Genomic DNA, 18,992 nt, shown 5'->3' with positions numbered 1-18,992 from the left:
CCGAAACTGCGCTTACTAAAGTCTCCAATGACCTATTACTGGCTAAATCGAGAGGTCAATATTCCATCCTCATTCTTCTTGATCTTTCCGCTGCTTTTGACACTGTCGATCACAGCATACTTCTCGATACCCTGTCCTCACTTGGATTCCAGGGCTCTGTCCTTTCCTGGTTCTCTTCCTACCTCTCCCTCCGCACCTTTAGTGTTCACTCTGGTGGATCCTCTTCTACTTCTATCCCTCTGCCTGTTGGCGTACCTCAGGGTTCTGTTCTTGGTCCCCTCCTCTTTTCTATCTACACTTCTTCCCTTGGTTCATTAATCTCATCCCATGGCTTTTCCTACCATCTCTATGCTGATGACTCCCAAATCTACCTTTCTACCCCTGATATCTCACCTTGCATCCAAACCAAAGTTTCAGCGTGCTTGTCTGACATTGCTGTCTGGATGTCTCAACGCCACCTGAAATTAAATATGACCAAAACCGAGCTTCTCATTTTCCCCCCCAAACCCACCTCCCCGCTCCCCCCGTTTTCTATTTCTGTTGATGGCTCTCTCATTCTCCCTGTCTCCTCAGCTCGAAACCTTGGGGTCATCTTTGACTCTTCTCTCTCCTTCTCTGCTCATATCCAGCAGACCGCCAAGACCTGTCGTTTCTTTCTTTACAACATCCGTAAAATCCGCCCCTTTCTTTCCGAGCACTCTACCAAAACCCTCATCCACACCCTTGTCACCTCTCGTTTAGACTACTGCAATCTGCTTCTTGCTGGCCTCCCACTTAGTCATCTCTCCCCTCTCCAGTCGGTTCAAAACTCTGCTGCCCGTCTCATCTTCCGCCAGGGTCGCTTTACTCATACTACCCCTCTCCTCAAGACCCTTCACTGGCTCCCTATCCGTTTTCGCATCCTGTTCAAACTTCTTCTACTAACCTATAAATGTATTCACTCTGCTGCTCCCCAGTATCTCTCCACACTCGTCCTTCCCTACACCCCTTCCCGTGCACTCCGCTCCATGGATAAATCCTTCTTATCTGTTTCCTTCTCCACTACTGCCAACTCCAGACTTCGCGCCTTTTGTCTCGCTGCACCCTACGCCTGGAATAAACTTCCTGAGCCCCTACGTCTTGCCCCATCCTTGGCCACCTTTAAATCTAGACTGAAAGCCCACCTCTTTAACATTGCTTTTGACTCGTAACCACTTGTAACCACTCGCCTCCACCTACCCTCCTCTCCTCCTTCCTGTACACATTAATTGATTTGATTACTTTATTTATTTTTTGTCTATTAGATTGTAAGCTCTTTGAGCAGGGACTGTCTTTCTTCTATGTTTGTGCAGCGCTGCGTATGCCTTGTAGCGCTATAGAAATGCTAAATAGTAGTAGTAGTAGTAGTAGTCCTTCAGGGAGAAGAGTAGACTCTCATATCAATCTGTCCATCTCAAAAAGTGGCATTGATTCTTCATCTGTATTCAGCAAGACCTTCCTGCTTGTGCTGCTATGAAGTAGCACATCTCATTTTCTGCCCTGTGGATGAGAAACAAATCCATGGGCAGGGGCTGGCACCCATTATATATTAATATATTTACAATTTTTTCTGTACAAACTTCCTTATTTTTAATTGTAGAGAAAAGCAGACTTCAATTAGCCTCACAAACTATATTCAGTGAAAAAATTGGAGTACCAAGTGATAGGAGCTGTATAAATCTTGGAAAAAAATGTTAATTCACTGCTGTTTTGAACACCCAAGGCCAGCATTAGGGGGAAGGGGAGTGCAAATAGGTCAGTTGCCCTGGGCCCCCTATGCTACAGAGGGCCTCAAACCTTACCTCAAGCTGAAGAAGATTCAGGCTGCTGGTGAGCTCTGGGCTCTCTACCCAATGTCTGCCCTTAGCCCAAACACATTTAACACTGGCCCTGTTAGCACCTTTTATTGAATCAGTGTAAGAATTCTGCATAAGCTTTTAATACGGAGAGATAGCACCTCATATATCAACTTGGATGCATAACATCTGAGGAAGGGGCTCATATGGCATGTAAAGCTCATCTGTAGTAGTACTTCTAGTTAATTTATTCTCTGAATCACTGAGTTACACTGATCGGTAATGTCATCCAGTAATGCTGACACAACACATTTCCAGAATTTTCCAGGAACATACCCCCAGAAGGGTCCCTGTGGGCATATGCGACAATTCTCACATCACCATGACATGCAGCATGTCTTGTTTCACTATTTGCCGCTGAGAGGAACAGATGTGGTGTTCTCTCAGCTAACTACTACCAAGTTTTACTGCATCACTTCAAAGCAATTCTTTTCTTTTAGGCAGAAATATCTTAGTATTTTTCTCTCTTCTATCAGTATTTCAGATAGGTTTTTCAATGTTCCCGTCAGTAGGCCCCATTTTTTGCCATGGCTGTGAACAGACCTTCTGAGCTAGGAGACCCCTTTTTTTTCTACTTTGGCAGTCTTTCAAAATCTCTTCTGCTTTTGATTTCATGACATACATTTTCTGATGATGCCAAAGAAGTCGACTAGCAGCTTGAAGAAATGTCTAGACTATGAGCAGATGTCCACAACAGACCACTATCAGACCTGTTACAAGTGTCTTGGCAAGGGTAAAGATGTGTTCCACAGCTCTAGGATGTTGCCATTGGCTTATTAGGATTTACAGGATAAGCCTAGGATCTCAGCTTGAGGAACTGAAGGAGGTAGAGCCACTGTGCTGCCTGTGACTCAGGATCAGTTCACCGAAGACCCCACAGCTCTGATGTTTGCTGTGGAAGGGGACAGATATTGCATATTGTAGATCCATGTTAAGAGAGAGAGAAAACTTGAGGCCCACTAGGAGAGAAGAGAAACAGAATTGGAGTTTGGGTAACACCGATGATCTGCAGGGTGGGTGGGTGGAAGGGGCAGGAACTTAGTTCGCTCCAGGTTTTGTGACCCAAGGCATAGGCCAGGTGTATATCCAGGCCTACAGGCTCTATATCCCTGTACCTGCTTCATAAGAGAGACTCATTGCATACCTTCTACATATATGTATCTACACAAAACCACCTTTCAAGATGCACCATACAGTAGATAGGGGGAGAGTCAAAAGAAGATATCCAAGATCAAGAGAGAGAGGGACAATCTACTTCATCCCTGTTGCATTCACACTCCACATCCCCTTCAGTCTTTCCCCCACAGCTCTTCCTTCACACTCTATAGCTCCTTCAGTCCCCCCCCCCCCATATTTTCTTTTTTCACTTACATTTACCTTGCATGCCCCCCTTTGTCCCTCTCATCCACTCACTTGTTTGCTTTCCACTTCTCCTACCCCTGGTCCTTTATCCCCTCGGTTACTTTCCCTTTGCCCTCCCCCAGTTAACATATTTGCTCTTTCTGGACTCTCCCCATCAGGAACCATTGACAAGTTGTTTTGTTTTTTTTAATTTTGATTTTGCTCACACCTTTTCAGTAGTAGCTCAAGGAGAGTTACATTCTACACTTGGTATTTTCCTGGCTCTGGAGGGCTCACAATCAAATTTTGTATCTGAGGCAATGGAGGGTTAAGTGACTTGCCCAAGATCACAAGAAGCAGCAGTGAGATTTCAACTGGCCACTCTGGATGTCAAGTGCTGTAATCACTAGGACATGTCTCCACTCCAGTGAAGTTGGTACTTCAGGCTGCATCCTTCCCTCTTCTTCTGGGCCATATGATCATGCTATGAACTGTGTGATTCAAAGAACGGCAGTCTGGCTGGAATGAGGTGAGGAGGGCACAGGCTTGAGATACTGGGCTGCCACAGGACTTGCATTGCACTACAAATATGGCAGGGCTGCCCCTGGGTTTTATGAACCTTTCCACAGCCACAGAATCACAGGAGGCTGGGGATCCTGTGTGTAATTATAAGCATAAAGGATACCACCAGAGGTTACTAAATGTAGTGCCAGGAGTGGCCTGTTATGGAAGTCGTCCTTAATTTAAAGATACTGGTGTCCATAGGAGCCAAGCTTTCAGAATTCTTGGGAATTTTAAGCCGAATGGAAATAACTCCTCCCTGGACACATACAAGGAATTCTCTCAATATTGGGATGCGCAAGTAGGGTTTATTTATTTTATTTTTATTTGTTACATTTGTATCCCACATTTTCCCACCTATTTGCAGGCTCAATGTGGCTTACATAGTACCGTAAAGGCGTTCGCCAATTCCAGTATGAACAAATACAGTAATGTTGTGGTAGAATAAGGTTCGTGTGTACAGACACATTAGGGAATCGTAGAGAGAGAGAGTTATTATATGTCCATTATATGACCTTCTTAAGGAGAGTATTGCTGCTCCCTATAGATGAAATACTTCAAGACCTGTACATATCCATTTGGTCAACTCCTAATTCAGTTAGACCAACTAAACGGAATTCAGATAATAAATGTTGAGTGTAGGAAGTTTTAGTACATGGCAAGCAACAATTGTCTCATGTTTCTTTGATAGTCAAATCTGCAGTGAGGAAGAGCAAAACATCTAAAGACCGTATGCCTTATTCTCCAAACAAGGACCTTAAATCTATAGACTTAATGGGTAAAAGAATGTACCAAAATTCCATGCTCGCTGCTCACATTGCAGTGCATAATTATCATTATGTACAATATTTACATCTATTATGGATAACTTGAATCAGTTAGTGGAAGAATTATCAGAAGCTAACAAACATTCTTTCCAGTTGATTTTAGCACATTTTGAAGATTGTTCAAATAAACTCATGTGTTAGCCGTTCCCGTTTTAGAAACAACGGGAACGGCTAACACAGGAGTTTTTCTATACCGCGGCTGTCTTTTTCGACAGGATTGCTTGGCTCAAAAGTTTTTTTTCATTAATTTCCAGAGGCATTGGACATTTATACATCCTGTATACTTTACAACCAAACTGAGGCAGGCGTTTTTTAGCGCTGAAACACAGCCTGTGTCAGGTCATCTGTCAATAAAATACTCCTGTTGTCTCAGTCTTGAAGGCCCAGTGTTGCTTTTTCTCCTTTATCTGGAGCCATATGGTAACCCTATTGCAAGCACCCACAGAGCCAGCTCCTATTCTGATGTCCTTGTTCTGAACTCCTAGATTTTGTTACAGTTTATTATTAAACTGATTGAACTATGTGCTGTCCCATACTGAACATGGCAATGGTCCTTATTCATTAATTCACATGTTATTTTCTGTCATACATGCGGGAGGGGAATTTTATGAAGCGTTTTCCATGTGTAGAAAAGTGAAAGTGTATGGCCTGAAAGTGTATGGCCTGAAATGGGCACTACAGTCAAAGGATGTGTTTCCCTCTCCTAATGAATGGAAAATTATTACAGTTGGACATAGCTTATTGAGAGGTTATGACCCCAGTAGTTTGTGAAATAAATTGCCTATGAATCTAAGACTGCAGCACAACTCCTACAGGTACAGAAAGCAGGATATAAATGATTGATTAAAGTAAAGTATGGGATGCATTTGTAATAAGGAACATTTGATCAGTTTTGTTTTCCAGTCAGCCTCCTCAATTGCTTCCCTCCTCACAGCAATCTGTTGTGAATGTTCATCCATGCAGCTGCCTAGAAGGCAGTTTCCATATGCATATATGTTTTCAGTAGCAGCTCCTGTTTTACGGAATGCTCTTCCTAATTACCTGCAAGTTGAATTGGATGCGTGGGCTTTCAGGAAGCAACGTACTTGTTTAGGGAAGCTTTTGACCTTGAATGATTTTATATTGTTTTATGTTTGTGTTTTAAAAGCAGTGGCGTTCCGTGCTTGGCTGACACCCGGGGCAGATCGCCACTACGCGCACCCCCCCCCCCCCCCCGGATGCAGTGCAACACGGCGCCCCCCCCCCAGCGTGGAACGGCACCCCCCCTGGTGTCGGCACCCCCCTGGTGTGGACCCTAACCCCCCCCCCCCCCCCCCGGCGCAGCGCCTCTCACTCCCCCCGACAGTCCCCACCTGCCTACCAGCTGAGCTCCGGCCGGCACCTCCAATCTGCAGCGCTGCTGACTTTAAATGAAGAAAACCGTCTCATCGTTGGCCCTTCACTACTGAGTCCCGCCCTCTGATATAACTTCCTATTTCCTCAAGGGCGGGACTCAGTGAGTGAAGGGCCAACGACGAGACGGTTTTCTTCATTTAAAGTCAGCAGCGCTGCAGATTGGAGGTGCCGGCTGGAGCTCAGCTGGTAGGCAGGTGGGGACTGTCGGGGGGAGTGAGAGGCGCTGCGCCGGGGCGGGGGTTGGACGGAGCACCCCACCCGTTGACACCCGGGGCGGACCGCCCCGCCCTTGCTACGCCAGTGTTTAAAAGTCTTATTTTAAGTATTGAATTGTAATGTGTTTAAGAATATTGTTGGGTAGGCTATAAGTATAGTTAATCCTATCCCCAATACACACCCGTTGCCGTAATCTCAGCATTTGTATCCTATGCCACCCTTAAAACAGTCATACCAGGTCACTCTGTGTGATATGAAGAAGATGAGAGAGTCGTGCAGCTGTAATCTTACCCTTCAGCAGAAGTTAATCACACACAAGCGGGCAAAGGCAGGTCAGAGGGACACAGCATGCCTACTAAATAACTCCACTGTTTTCTCTCTAATCTACAGTTTGAACTTGGCTGAGGATTTTCAGCTTTCTTCATTGTGACATTGGAAAAGATAGACCTTGCTGTGAAAATATTTATTCGGCAGCAATTTTCTGAGGCATTTGGGATGTTAATTTGAAAAATGTGTAGAGAGTACTATAATAGCCCCTTTTTATACAAAAGTAGCATGTGTGCTCTGATCTCTCCCTCCTGCCCTCTTGTTTTTCCTCATGCTTTCTATATCTTTTCTTTTCAGACAATGTACTTTTTTTTTTTTTTTTTTGCATCTTTTCCATATGTGTCTCCTGAAATACCCAAATCTGATGCAGGCCTTCTGGAACTCAACCAAGAAAGCATAAAACCTCTAATAGCTGGTTACAGGTATATTATTGGCATGAGTGCTGGAGTCCTTGGAGGAGGACTGATCACATGCAGATCCCTGGCTGGAGTTTCCCTGTGGGCTGTACAGTGGTTGACGCCACTGCTTGCTGTGGGAGTGCATTCTCTCTGGCTTATGGCTAGGGAGAGGAAGGCCCTTACTACCACAATTGCTAGGATATCCCTTCTCTTAGATCCCACAAGAAAGGCTATAACTTTCAGTGTAGACATTACAAAAGACTTGGAAGCCTTCAAGATCAGAGAATTTAAAGAACTCTTTTTATTGAAATAGAATTTTATGTATTTTGTGTGTGTGTTTTGGTGCTGTTTCTGCCTGCCCAGTGCATGTAGTATGTTCCCTTACATCCCTGAAACATGTGCACTGTGTTCATCTGGACAGGTGACTTGACACCTCTACTCATTGCAGGAGGACAGACTTCAGGGGCTGCCCAGTCCAGGTTGCTGATTCTTGGTCTGCTCACAAGTCAGACAGACAGCTGCTGGCTGCTGCATGTTTCTTTCAATTGCAAGTTAAGGGGTGGTTGACCTGCTTGCTAGTTCCCTAAGGCCAACACAAGAGCTTCAGCCTTAATTATGGCTCTCTGCCACTGTACCTTGGACAAATCAGTTTGCCCAATATGCCTTCTCCCCTTTGAAGACTGGCACTCAAACCTGGACACAAAAACTGGTATGCAAACTTTTCTAGGACACTTCGTTCATGTTTCTGAATTATTCAACTATAAAACTTGTTACGATCTTGATTTCATTATATGGTGTTGCATTGGTGTTCTTTTCTTAGGACTAGTTGACTAACAGGCTTATTTTTGAAAGAGAAGGGCGCCCATCTTTCGACACAAAGCGAGAGATGGGCGTCCTCACAGGGTCACCCAAATTGGCATAATCGAAAGCCGATTTTGGGTGTCCTCAACTGCTTTCCGTCGCGGGGATGACCAAAGTTCACGGGGGCGTGTCGGAAGGGTAGCGAAGGCGGGACTGGGGCGTGCCTAACACATGGTCGTCCTTGACTGATAATGGAAAAAAGAAGGGCGCCCCTGACGAGCACTTGGGCGACTTTACTTGGTCCATTTTTTCTTACGACCAAGCCTCAAAAAGGTGCCCGAACTGACCAGATGACCACCGGAGGGAATCGGGGATGACGTCCCCTTACTCCCCCAGTGGTAACTAACCCCCTCCCACCCTAAAAAAAACTTTTAAAATATTTTGTGCCAGCCTCTATGCCAGCCTAAAATGTCATACCCAGCTCCCTGACAGCAGTATGCAGGTCCCTGGAGCAGTTTTAGTGGGTGCAGTGCACTTCAGGCAGATGGACCCAGGCCCATCCCCCCCCCCCCACCTGTTACACTTGTGGTGGTAAATGTGAGCCCTTCAAAACCCACCAGAAACCCACTGTACCCACATGTATGTGCCCCCCTTCATCCCTTAGGGCTATGGTAGTGTTGTACAGTTGAGGGGAGTGGGTTTTGGGGGGAGTTTGGAGGGCTCAGCACACAAGGTGAGGGAGCTTTTTCTGAAGTCCACTGCAGTGCCCCCTAGGGTGCCCAGTTGGTGTCCTGGCATGTGAGGGGGACCAGTGCACTACGAATGCTGGCTCCTTCCACGACCAAATGGCTTGGATTTTTGTGTTTCTGAGATGGGCATCCTTAGTTTCCATTAGCGCTGAAAAACGGGGACGACCATCTTTAAGGTCGACCTAAATGTTGAGATTTGGGTGTTCCTGACCGTATTAAGGAAAGATGGACGCCCATCTTGTTTCGATAATAAGGGTTTCCATGCCCCTTCGTCGGGACGTCCTGCGAGGATGTCCTCAGGAAAACCTGGGCACCTCGTTCGATTATGCCCCTCTAAAATATATATTTATGTTAAATTCTTTAATTCAGACCCTGGTACATGCAATATGTTATACTTACAAAATGGAAGGGACCAAAACTATGCACATTTTATTTATAAGATCCAGAAGTGCTGATCTTAAATCTGCCCTTTATGGGTTACTAAGTTGTTTTTTTCTTTTTGCCACTTTCCTTTTCGCTAGCTTCCCTTTAACAGCTTCAGCCTTGCCCCTGTGTCATAGCCAACATTCAGACAGTGGAACCCTCTGGTACTTGTGTCATTTGTCATGCTGTATACCGCATCATTTTACAGCCTATTTATAGTATCAGCTACAAAAATGACTGTATGTCAGTGGTTAGATGTGCTGTACTAGATCTTATTACACTTACAAAATGCCATTCAAGATATACCTAAGCTGGAAACTCAAGTGAAAGTAAAGTGAGACGTGATAGTAGATCACATGGTGATGTCATCAGTGATTATTTGCTATTGGTTGGAGCTTTAGAGAGGAAGGAGAATGGTGTATATATAGCAGGTAGAGCAGTGAGCTAACCCAGGATGCCGGTCTGGCTTCACCCACTCCTATTAGGAAACATTTTTATCAGACATACACCATGCTATAAGGACATATAAGAAAATGGATCTTATTTCACTAACAATCCTTGTGACCTTGGACAATCTTGGGCAAATTACTGTCACTGCTAGGGCTGAACAAGAGGAGTGCAAGGGTCCTTTGTACAATGTTCTCCAACCCCCTTACTCCATCTTTAATAATGATCCTTTCCTATCTGCTCCTTCTAGCAAGAGACATCAGAGCACTGCTTCTAATCTGCAGTTTATTTCTCTGCTGGCTTCAGTCTGAATCACACAGGGTGTCAGAGGATCCACCATCCTTGTGTGTGTGGTTCAAACTTCAGATGGAACCTGGCAGAAAAGGAGACAGCTGCACATTAGATACCCTGCTGTCCTTCCAAAAGGTGAGAAAGTGAAGAGGATCAAAATATGGGGTCTGGGTGTAGGCATATTGACTACCCCCTTCCACCTTCTATAGGGCACTGACCATTGGCTTCTACCACCCATTTACAAGGGAAGGGACATGTTGCACTTGTATGAAATTTTGTTCTACAGCACACTATCCAGATGTGCAGTCCACATGACAGTCTGCCAAAAATGATTAATGAAGCAGCTTCAGCACTATCCATTCCCTGAGGGCCCCTTTTACTAAGCCGCATAGGCGCCTACGCGTGCCAAATTGGAGTTACCGCCTGGTTACCGCATGGCCCTTGTGGTAATTTCAATTTTGGCACGTGTCCGCTATATTTTTGTATTTTCTGGGGCGTGTAATGGATGCCCACCAAGTGGCATCTGATGCGAGTAGGTCATTACCTCCCAAATTCTTTACCGCTAGGTCTATGGCTGGCGGTAAAGTCTCAGACCCAAAATGGACACACGGCAATTTTGATTTTGCTGCACATCCATTTTCGGCAAAAAAGGCACTTTTTTGCAGGCGTGCTGAAAAATGGATATGTGGGTGTCCAAAACCCACACCTACACTACCGCAAGCCATTTTTCAGCGCATCTTTGTAAAAGGACCCTCAGTTTCTATAGCCATGTGTTATCTGGGAAATCACAAACGAGCAGCTTTCTCATTTTTCATGTCTATGACAGAACCACCATTCAGTTTTAAACTGAATCTGAAATTTCCTATAGCAGAATCAGGACCAAAAAGGACACAGATGTTCTACAACAATGGACAGACTTAAAAAAAATTATATATATAAATGTTTATTTGAACAGATCCATTTAATGATCCACAGCTTGTAAAATAAAGCTTTCCCAACATAAATGGGAGATAATTACATATAAATATTTAAAATAAAAATAGCTATTAAAGCTTCTGTTTCCAGTTTTTTTGTTCACTTCCCCTTAAAAAGAGAAAAAATTACGACAGTTCATAAAACTGAAAATCAGTCTTTTTTTTTTTGTATAGCGCTCTGCGTATCAGTTTGTTGAGTGATAACAGTGGCAGTGGGAAATCCATTGGAACCTGCAGTGGTACCATTTTTACAAGATTTCATGTGTACTGTAATTCTTTTTGTTCATCAGTTGTTAGAAAAAATGTATATATACACATACAGACACTATGTACAGGTGCAGGTTTTCAAGGCACTTAGTGACTCAAAAGAAAAAACAAACCTACATCAAGTTTCCAGGCATGTGAGACTGGAATTCAGTGTTTAAAAAGAATAATTTAAAATTAAGTTGTGTACACTGAAATAGTACCCTTCAGTCCACTCGGAACACATCTAACATGGCCCATTGACAAAGATTGAATGTATGCAAGTTCCTCATAATGATGTAGTATGAAAGGCAACCAGTCAAATCAGAGCTGCTGATGGTTAAGAGTGTAGGGTTTCCTTCTTTTTCTATTTAGAAAAGCACCGTCCCTTCCTCCCCCTTATTTAAGGGAAAGACAAATACCCCAAACCCTCCCTCCAGGGTAAGTGAGCAGCCACCTCTTCTATAGAGTTTAAAATTATTCTTTTCCAGGAAGGGGTGGGGATGTTCAAAACAAAGGCAACATGTCTATATTTTAAACATCTTCATAAATCTGTTATACAATATAAGTAGCATTATCATAATTAAGTGTGGTCAGTTATGAACCTCAATGAACTTAAACCATCAGCCCCATTCTTTTTAAGGCACCACAACCTGTGTGCAAGTCTTTTCTGGTATTAGAAAACTGTTGGGCCACTTTATGTAGCTGCCTTGCAACTGCCAATTAAGATATCCGTGTACTGATTAAAAATCCCTTTTTTTGTGAAATGTATTCTGCACAGTAGAGGTGGATTAGAAAGCTCAGGCAGCATTTTCTTATTTGCTGTATCTGTACCTGAACAATCTCAAGAGTAGTAGGCACCAACTCTGATAGTGTGTTCTTAGCTGAATAGAGAATGCCCCAGTTGCCTAATCTGTTCTCTTTGCAGTGATTAAGGGTATATACACATCTGGGCTGAAATTACACAGCCATGCTGACAACCTGAAGACTGAGACAAAGCCCACAGTCTCTACTTCAGTCTGATGTATTCCCACATCTTGCAGTTCAGAGGAAGTGCAAGTAAAACCGTGTCTGCAACGTTCAACATTGAAGACTCAAAAGTGTTTCACTGCTAGTAAGGCCTCTTAGTTTGGTCCAATTGGTGAATTTTAAGTCATTTTACCTTTGAAGCTGCTTATATGTGGCCATAAGGCTTCTGGTGACAGTCTTGTCATGTGTTCATTCACCCATATGAGATGTATTTGTCTCCATTTGTTGGACCTGGAAAGTATAACTACTTTTTATCATTTTTCCAGCAGTTTGGTTCTGCCACCTCACCTTGCTGTTATGCTTCAGAAGTAGGATGGCTTCAGTACTGTGGTGTTATTGTTACTGAGACCATGGGCTTGCATCAGTGGGATCTCACATTCTAACCCATTAGACAGCACAGTGTTCTCTGGCAACTTTGGACTGTGACTTGTCAGGGTTCCATTTTCTGGAAAGGATTTTGCTCCCTCCACCTGCAAGGGACCTAAGTCCACTACAGTATCTGTGTGTGCTTTGGAATGCCGTCTCCTGATGTAATACATAGCTGTAGCCACAACAATGACCACCAACAGAACCGCAGCCAGCGCGGGTACAATCATTAGGGTCAGATTGCTGTCTTTGGTCTGTGTGACAGGAGCATGCTGCTGTTGAGTAGGCTGTGTAGTCTGTGCTTCTAGACAAAGCTCGTCTTCAAACTCTTTCTCACCCAGGGGTCCTATGCAAATGTAATAACTTGAGTTGGGTCTGAGGGCTCGGACTGTGTAATCCGGCAGTGACACAGGGAGACTGAGGATAACTGGTCGCTTATCAGGGCCAGATAGGTTCCTATACATCAGGCTTATCCCTTTCAGGAGAGGTCTTGAGTTAATGTAACTGTGTAAATCCACTTTTAGGGAGGTGGCTGTGACTTCCTTAATACTGATTTGTTTGGTTGACATTGACACTTTTGTGACTGGTAAAGCTGTAACCTTCATAACTTTGTCCTCACAGTATAAACCAGAAAAGCCCTCTAGACATGCACATTCAAGGTAGCCATATGCATCTAGCTGACAAGTGCCACCATTTAAACAGGTCTGAGGAGGACACAGCTGTATTTGGGGGCTTGTTCGACTCTCCAGAGCAGGAACTGGCATTGGGGTAGAATTTTCTTGCCTAGGAGTAGACTTTTGAGGAGGCAGAGTAGTAATAAGACTGGGCACAAAGAACCTATTATTAGTCACTGGCACCACAGGCTTCAAAGTGTTTGTTCTTACAGTGGGGGTTGTGGTGGTAGTGGTGGTGGGACATCCAAAATTCACGTACTCCATGTTCTCAAGGAGCTCGCCAGCATTCTTGGGTGGGAAATGGCATCTGGTCTCCTCAGATCGGAGGAGCCTCACCCCATTTTCCTGGGCCCACTGTACAAACCAGCTCAATTGGCAGATGCAATTGAAGGGATTCTCAGCTATAGTCAGGGTCTTTAGCCTGGGGGAAAAGCTAAAGAAGTCCTTAGGAATGGTATTAAGATTAATGTTGCTGATATCAAGCTCTTGTAGGTTGTGCAAGTGGCTGAAATCCTCTGTTTGGAGACGAGAAATCTTAATATTTCCAGTCATGTTGAGCTTAGTTAGCCCGCGCAGTTGCTGCAGAGCGCTGGGAACTTGGAATAGCTGATTGTCAGAAATGTCCAGTTCATGGAGATTCTTCATGTCCTGAAACAGCTGTTCATCCAAGGTCGTTAAGCCCAGTCCTGCTATTTTTAAAGATTCAATATTCATGGTATGGAATGTACTGGATTCTATGAGGGGGATCTGGTTCCAGCTGAGATCTAGCAGTAGCAGCTGTGGAAGTTTTAAGTAGGGCATGCTATGAAGCCTGTTTTTCTGTAGCTTCAGCTCCAACAGACTCTCAAGAGTATCAAATGCAGAGGGATGGATGTAGTGGATCTTGTTCCCCTCCAAGTAAAGGCGTTCCAGCAGACGCAAACCGTAAAAGGTTTCATTGGTTATCTCCTGCAGCCAGTTGGAGGAGAGATCCAGATTACTGAGGTTGCTCACAGGCTGGAAGATATTTTTTTGGAGGCTGGTGATCTTGTTATGAGAAAGATCTAGGAGCTGGAGCCCTGGAATGTCTAAGAAGCTGTCCTCATCAAGTGTGGTGATGCCATTCTCAAATAAATACAGCTCAACTGTGTCCTGCGATAGGCCTTTTGGGAAAATCTGGCTTCGCCTAGACTTGCAGAAGACAGTTTGTGGCTGGTTACAAAGGCAGCCTGATGGGCAGCCCTGCATGAGGACCCCTTCTGAAAGGACCAGGAGTAAAGCCCATATGATGTTATAGTTCATAGTATTTCTGTGAAATGAAAAATTAAAGCAGATGTCAAAAGAGTTGTTAAAGTCATACATAATCTTAGTTTATCTTACTGCAGAAAAGGAGACCTGTGTTTGATTCCTTCTAGACCAGGCTTGTTCAAGTTTAGTCCTTGAGGGCTGCAAGCAAGACCAGGTTTTCAAGATATCCCTAATAAATATACATATGAGAGATCTGCATATAATGGATATAGTGAGTATACAAATATTACTCATGCATATTCATTAGGGATAGCCATAAACCTGGCTTGTTTGAAGTCCTTGAAGATTGAACTTGGACAAGCCTGTTCTACAAGTTTCTTTCAATTTAAGTAGTTTCAGTAAGTGACAGGAAAGGGAGCAATTACTGATGCATTTTAGAAATTAATTTTACCAGGCTGAGCAAGGAGCTAGCAAAGAGACCACACATCCTTCCCGTAGTCCAGTGGTTCCCAAAGGAGGCACCCCAGCCAATCAGGGTTTCAGGATACCCACAATTAATATTTGTGAGAGAAATTTGCATGCAAATCTGTTCATGAATATTCCTTGTGGAAATGCTGAAAACCTGACTGACTGGGGTGCCTCCGGGACCAGGTTTGGGAACCACTGCCATAGTCTTAAATCCTAATAAAATAAAGGAGCTACCATTTATTTTATCTATTTACTGCCCTTTTGAAGAAATTCACTCAAGAAGGTGTACAGCAAGAATAACCATGCTCCCATGCCCAGTGTACCTGAATGTAACTCATCTTGAGCTACTACTGAAAAAGGTGTGAGCTAAATCCAAATAAATAAATAAACAATAAGCAAATAGTATACATTATGACATGTATATGCTACCTTAACTGTCAACACACACACATTAAAGCAGTATAGGATGAAGGCAAGATGAAGAAGCCGCTCTTTGTCCTGAACAGAGCATCCAAAACCTATTAATCATTGAGAGAACATCTTAAAGTCAAATCAAGTTAGGCAAATATGGCACCAGGTTGCAGCCCTAACAGGGTTAATCCAGGTCTGAATTTTACCTCATTGCATGCTGGGACTTGTAGTTTTGATCAAGTAAATATATCACATTCATTGTTGATTTAAATCTTTAATTGATAATGAATGTGACTGTTGGGCAGACTGGATGAACCATTCAGGTCTTTATCTGCCGTTACTTACTATGTTAGTATGATTTCCAAACTAGATTCCTTTAAAAAAACAAAAAAAAGGGAGACTACAAGTCCCTGCATTCAATGGGGTAAAACTACGACTGGATTAACCCTGTCAGGCAAATCTGGAGCCAGTTGGCTATGGTGAGTTTCTGCCTGGTTGCCAACCCTAAAATTTTGAGCCAGCAGTTAGGAAGTATTGACATAAACCCTCTCCCCATAGTTCCTGACCCACATACCCAGGGCCACCGAGATACTGAACCAGGGCAGGGCCGCTGCTGCCCCCCCCCCCCCCCAAATCATCATCCGCTTCCTACCTCCGATTGCTGCTGAAATACCTTAGCTGGCGGGGATCCCAGGCCCCGCCAGCAGAAGACGGTTTTCTTCCTCCAGTTCCGACTGCCTGCCCCTGTGGCTGCTTTTCCTCTCAGGGCATGCTCGGTTTCAAAACTGAGCATGTGCGCCCGAGAGGAAAAGCAGCCGCTCAGCAATGGGCAGAAGAGCAGTGCTGGAGGAAGCTCCGGGTACTCCCCAGCCTCCAAGGGGGACCCAGCGCCGGAGTTCTCTCTCCTGCTCCTGTTGGGACGCGATCACTCAGGTCCTGTCAGGAGCATGGGAGAGAGAGAGACCCCGGCGCTGGGCCCCCCTTGGAGGCCTGGGGAATTTGCCTCCACCCTCTCGGCTTCCCTGCCCATACCTTTTTATTTTTTTAAACCAGTCTCCATGGCCTCTCGACCCTCTCCTAGTCCAACCTACAGTTTGAGAAATATTGGACTTGTATCAGAATTGGATGAAAAGCATCTCATAGTTGTTCTGTGGCTCTAGTTTGGAGACAGGAAAGAATCGGGGAGGGAGTTCTCTGCTCACACTGAGGTGTGCTTGAAATTTATTGACAAAGGAATCCAACCCTCCACTTGGTATTATCCTCTAGGAATTATAACCTTTGGCTCACTGCGCATAACTGGGATTCAAGCAGCTGTCAACACAGCTTTACTCTTGTTTGTCTAGAGGCTGTTTTGCATACCACATATATACATTTCTTCTGGCACTCAATCTAACTGATCAGTAATTTTTACTTTTAGTATAGCTTCAGACATTTTGCCCTGCACAGACATTTGGCTCACCAGTCTATAGTTTTCAGAAACACCCTTGGAGCCATTTTAAACGATAAGTTACAGAATACTAGTAGCTGATAGCAATTGTATGTTTAAACTCTTTCAGGATTCTAGCTTGAATACCATCCGATCCTGGTGATTTGTTGATCTTTAGTGTGCCAATTTGATCTATTACATCTTCTAGCAGTGCTTTTTTTGCAGTTGATAGCACCAGGGCCCTCCATAGCTTTCCATATGCTGTTGGGGTGGGCTTTAGAGAGTGCCTTATATAGAGGCTGCTAATGAATCCTATTCATTTGAAAGCCTATTTCAGCAAGCTTTTGGATGATTATTTATTTGTTGCATTTGTATCCCACATTTTCCCACCTATTTGCAGGCTCAGTGTGGCTTACATTATTCCGTAATGGTGATCGCCATTTCCAGAATAAGAAATACAAGTGGTATTAAAGTTCATAAGTGACAGAGTAAATTAAGCAGTTAAGTATAGAGAATTTATTTTTGGAACGGGAAATACAGTGGTATTGCATTAAAATTCATTAGTGACAAAGTAAATGAAGCAGTCACGTATAGAGAGTTCGGTTTTGTCCAGTTCTGGTATAAGTTTCGTTATCTGGTATTTAGGATAGATCATTATGGTATGCCTTATTGAACAGGTTGGTTTTTAGTGATTTTCGGAAGTTTGTTAGGTCGTGCATTGTTTTTATGACGTTTGGTAGTGCATTCCATAGTTGCGTGCTTATGTAGGAGAAGCTGGATGCATATGTTGATTTATATTTTAGTCCTTTGCAGCTGGGGTAGTGGAGATTCAGGAATGTGCATGCTGACCTTTTTGTGTTCCTGGTTGGTAAGTCTGTGAGGTCTGACATGTAGACCGGGGCCTCGCCATGAATGATTTTATGAACCAGGGTGCAGATTTTGAACGCAATACGTTCTTTAAGTGGGAGCCAGTGTAGTTTTTCTCTTAGGGGTTTGGCGCTTTTGTATTTTGTTTTTTCAAATACGAGTCTGGCTGCTGTGTTTTGGGCAGTTTGGAGTTTCTTAATGATTTGTTCTTTGCATCCGGCATAGATTGCATTGCAGTAATCTAGGTGGCTTAGCACCATTGATTGTACCAGGCTGCGGAATATTTCCCTTGGGAAGAAAGGTTTTACTCTTTTGAGTTTCCACATTGAATGGAAAATTTTCTTTGTTGTATTTTTCGCATGGCTTTCTAGAGTGAGATTTCGGTCAATTGTAACTCCGAGAATTTTCAGACTGTCCGAGACAGGGAGGGTGTAATCTGGGGTGTTTATAGTGGTAGGTTTGTTCATGTTGTATTGTGATGAGAGGATGAGACATAGTGTTTTTTCTGCGTTGAGTTTTAATTGAAATGCATCCGCCCATGAATTAATGATTTTGAGGCTGTGTTTGATTTCATTTGTGATTTCTGTTAGATCATGTTTTAATGGGATATAGATCGTGACATCGTCTGCATAGATGTAAGGATTAAGGCCTTGGTTGGATAGCGATTTGGCTACAGGTGTCATCATTAGGTTGAAAAGGGTCGTTAAAAAGAGTCGGTGAAAGCGGTGAACCTTGGGGTACTCCGCATTCTGGTTTCCATGGTGATGATGTATTCGAATTTGATATCACTTGGTATGTTCTTTCGGTTAGGAAGCCTTTGATCCAGCTAAGTACTCTTCCTCCAATCCCGAAGTATTCTAGGATGTTTAATAGTATTTTATGGTTTACCATGTCGAACGCGCTGGACATGTCGAATTGTAGGAGAAGTACACTATTGCCAGTTGCAATTGCTTGTTTGAATTTGGTTAGGAGAGTGATTAGTACTGTTTCAGTGTTGTGGTTGGATCGAAATTCTGATTGTGATTCATGTAGTATTGAGAATTTGTGTAGGTAGTCGGTAAGCTGCTTGGTTACCATACTTTCCATTAGTTTGACTGACAGAGGGATAGATGCTACCGGGCGGTAGTTGGTTATGTCATTTGCTTTTTTTCTTTGAATCTTTAGGTATTGGGGTGAGTAGTATGTTTCCTTTATCCTTAGGGAAGAGTCCATGTTGTAACATGTAGTTTAGGTGTGACGTGAGGTCTGCTATGAAGCGTTGAGGGGCGGATTTTATTAGGTTGTTGGGACATATGTCCAGTTTGCAGTGGGATTTGGTGAACCTGTTGATCGCTTGGGTGACGGTTTTATCGGTAAGTAGATCGAAGTTTGTCCAGATTTGGTCTGCTGGATATTCATCGGGGATTGGGTCCAGACAGTCAATGAATTTTTCGTGGTCGGTGGTATTGATTGGTAACGTGATTCGTAGCTTTATAATTTTCTCGTTGAAGTATTTAGCAAGGTTGTGTGCTGATGGGGTGTGTGTTGGTTGTGGTGTGATTAAATCTGTCCTATATTAAGTTTCAGGAAGCTACTGAAAGCTTAATTGTTTTAGCTAACTATGGGATGATGGTAACTAGGCTTTTGTTTGTTTTTTTTTAACGTGTAGTTTTGTGTA

At 43.6% G+C, this 18,992-nt stretch overlaps 2 protein-coding genes across 4 annotated transcripts in view; one reads left to right on the top strand and one right to left on the bottom strand.

Annotated features, from left to right (window-relative positions):
• The window catches only part of LOC115476269 (mitochondrial import inner membrane translocase subunit TIM16-like), a 619,296-nt gene that overhangs the window by 350,448 nt on the left and 249,856 nt on the right, over positions 1–18,992 (top strand). The gene's annotated exons all lie outside the window — the stretch shown is intronic.
• Positions 10,505–18,992, bottom strand: part of VASN (vasorin) — a 70,907-nt gene continuing 62,419 nt past the window's right edge. The window contains exon 3 of the mRNA XM_030212555.1: positions 10,505–14,224. Coding sequence (XP_030068415.1) covers positions 12,199–14,224 — 2,026 coding nt within the window. The 3' untranslated portion in view covers positions 10,505–12,198. The remainder of the gene's footprint in view (positions 14,225–18,992) is intronic.

Source organism: Microcaecilia unicolor, chromosome 8, assembly GCF_901765095.1.
Source record: "Microcaecilia unicolor chromosome 8, aMicUni1.1, whole genome shotgun sequence".
Lineage (NCBI taxonomy): Eukaryota > Metazoa > Chordata > Amphibia > Gymnophiona > Siphonopidae > Microcaecilia > Microcaecilia unicolor.
This window is presented reverse-complemented; position numbering and strand designations above follow the sequence as displayed.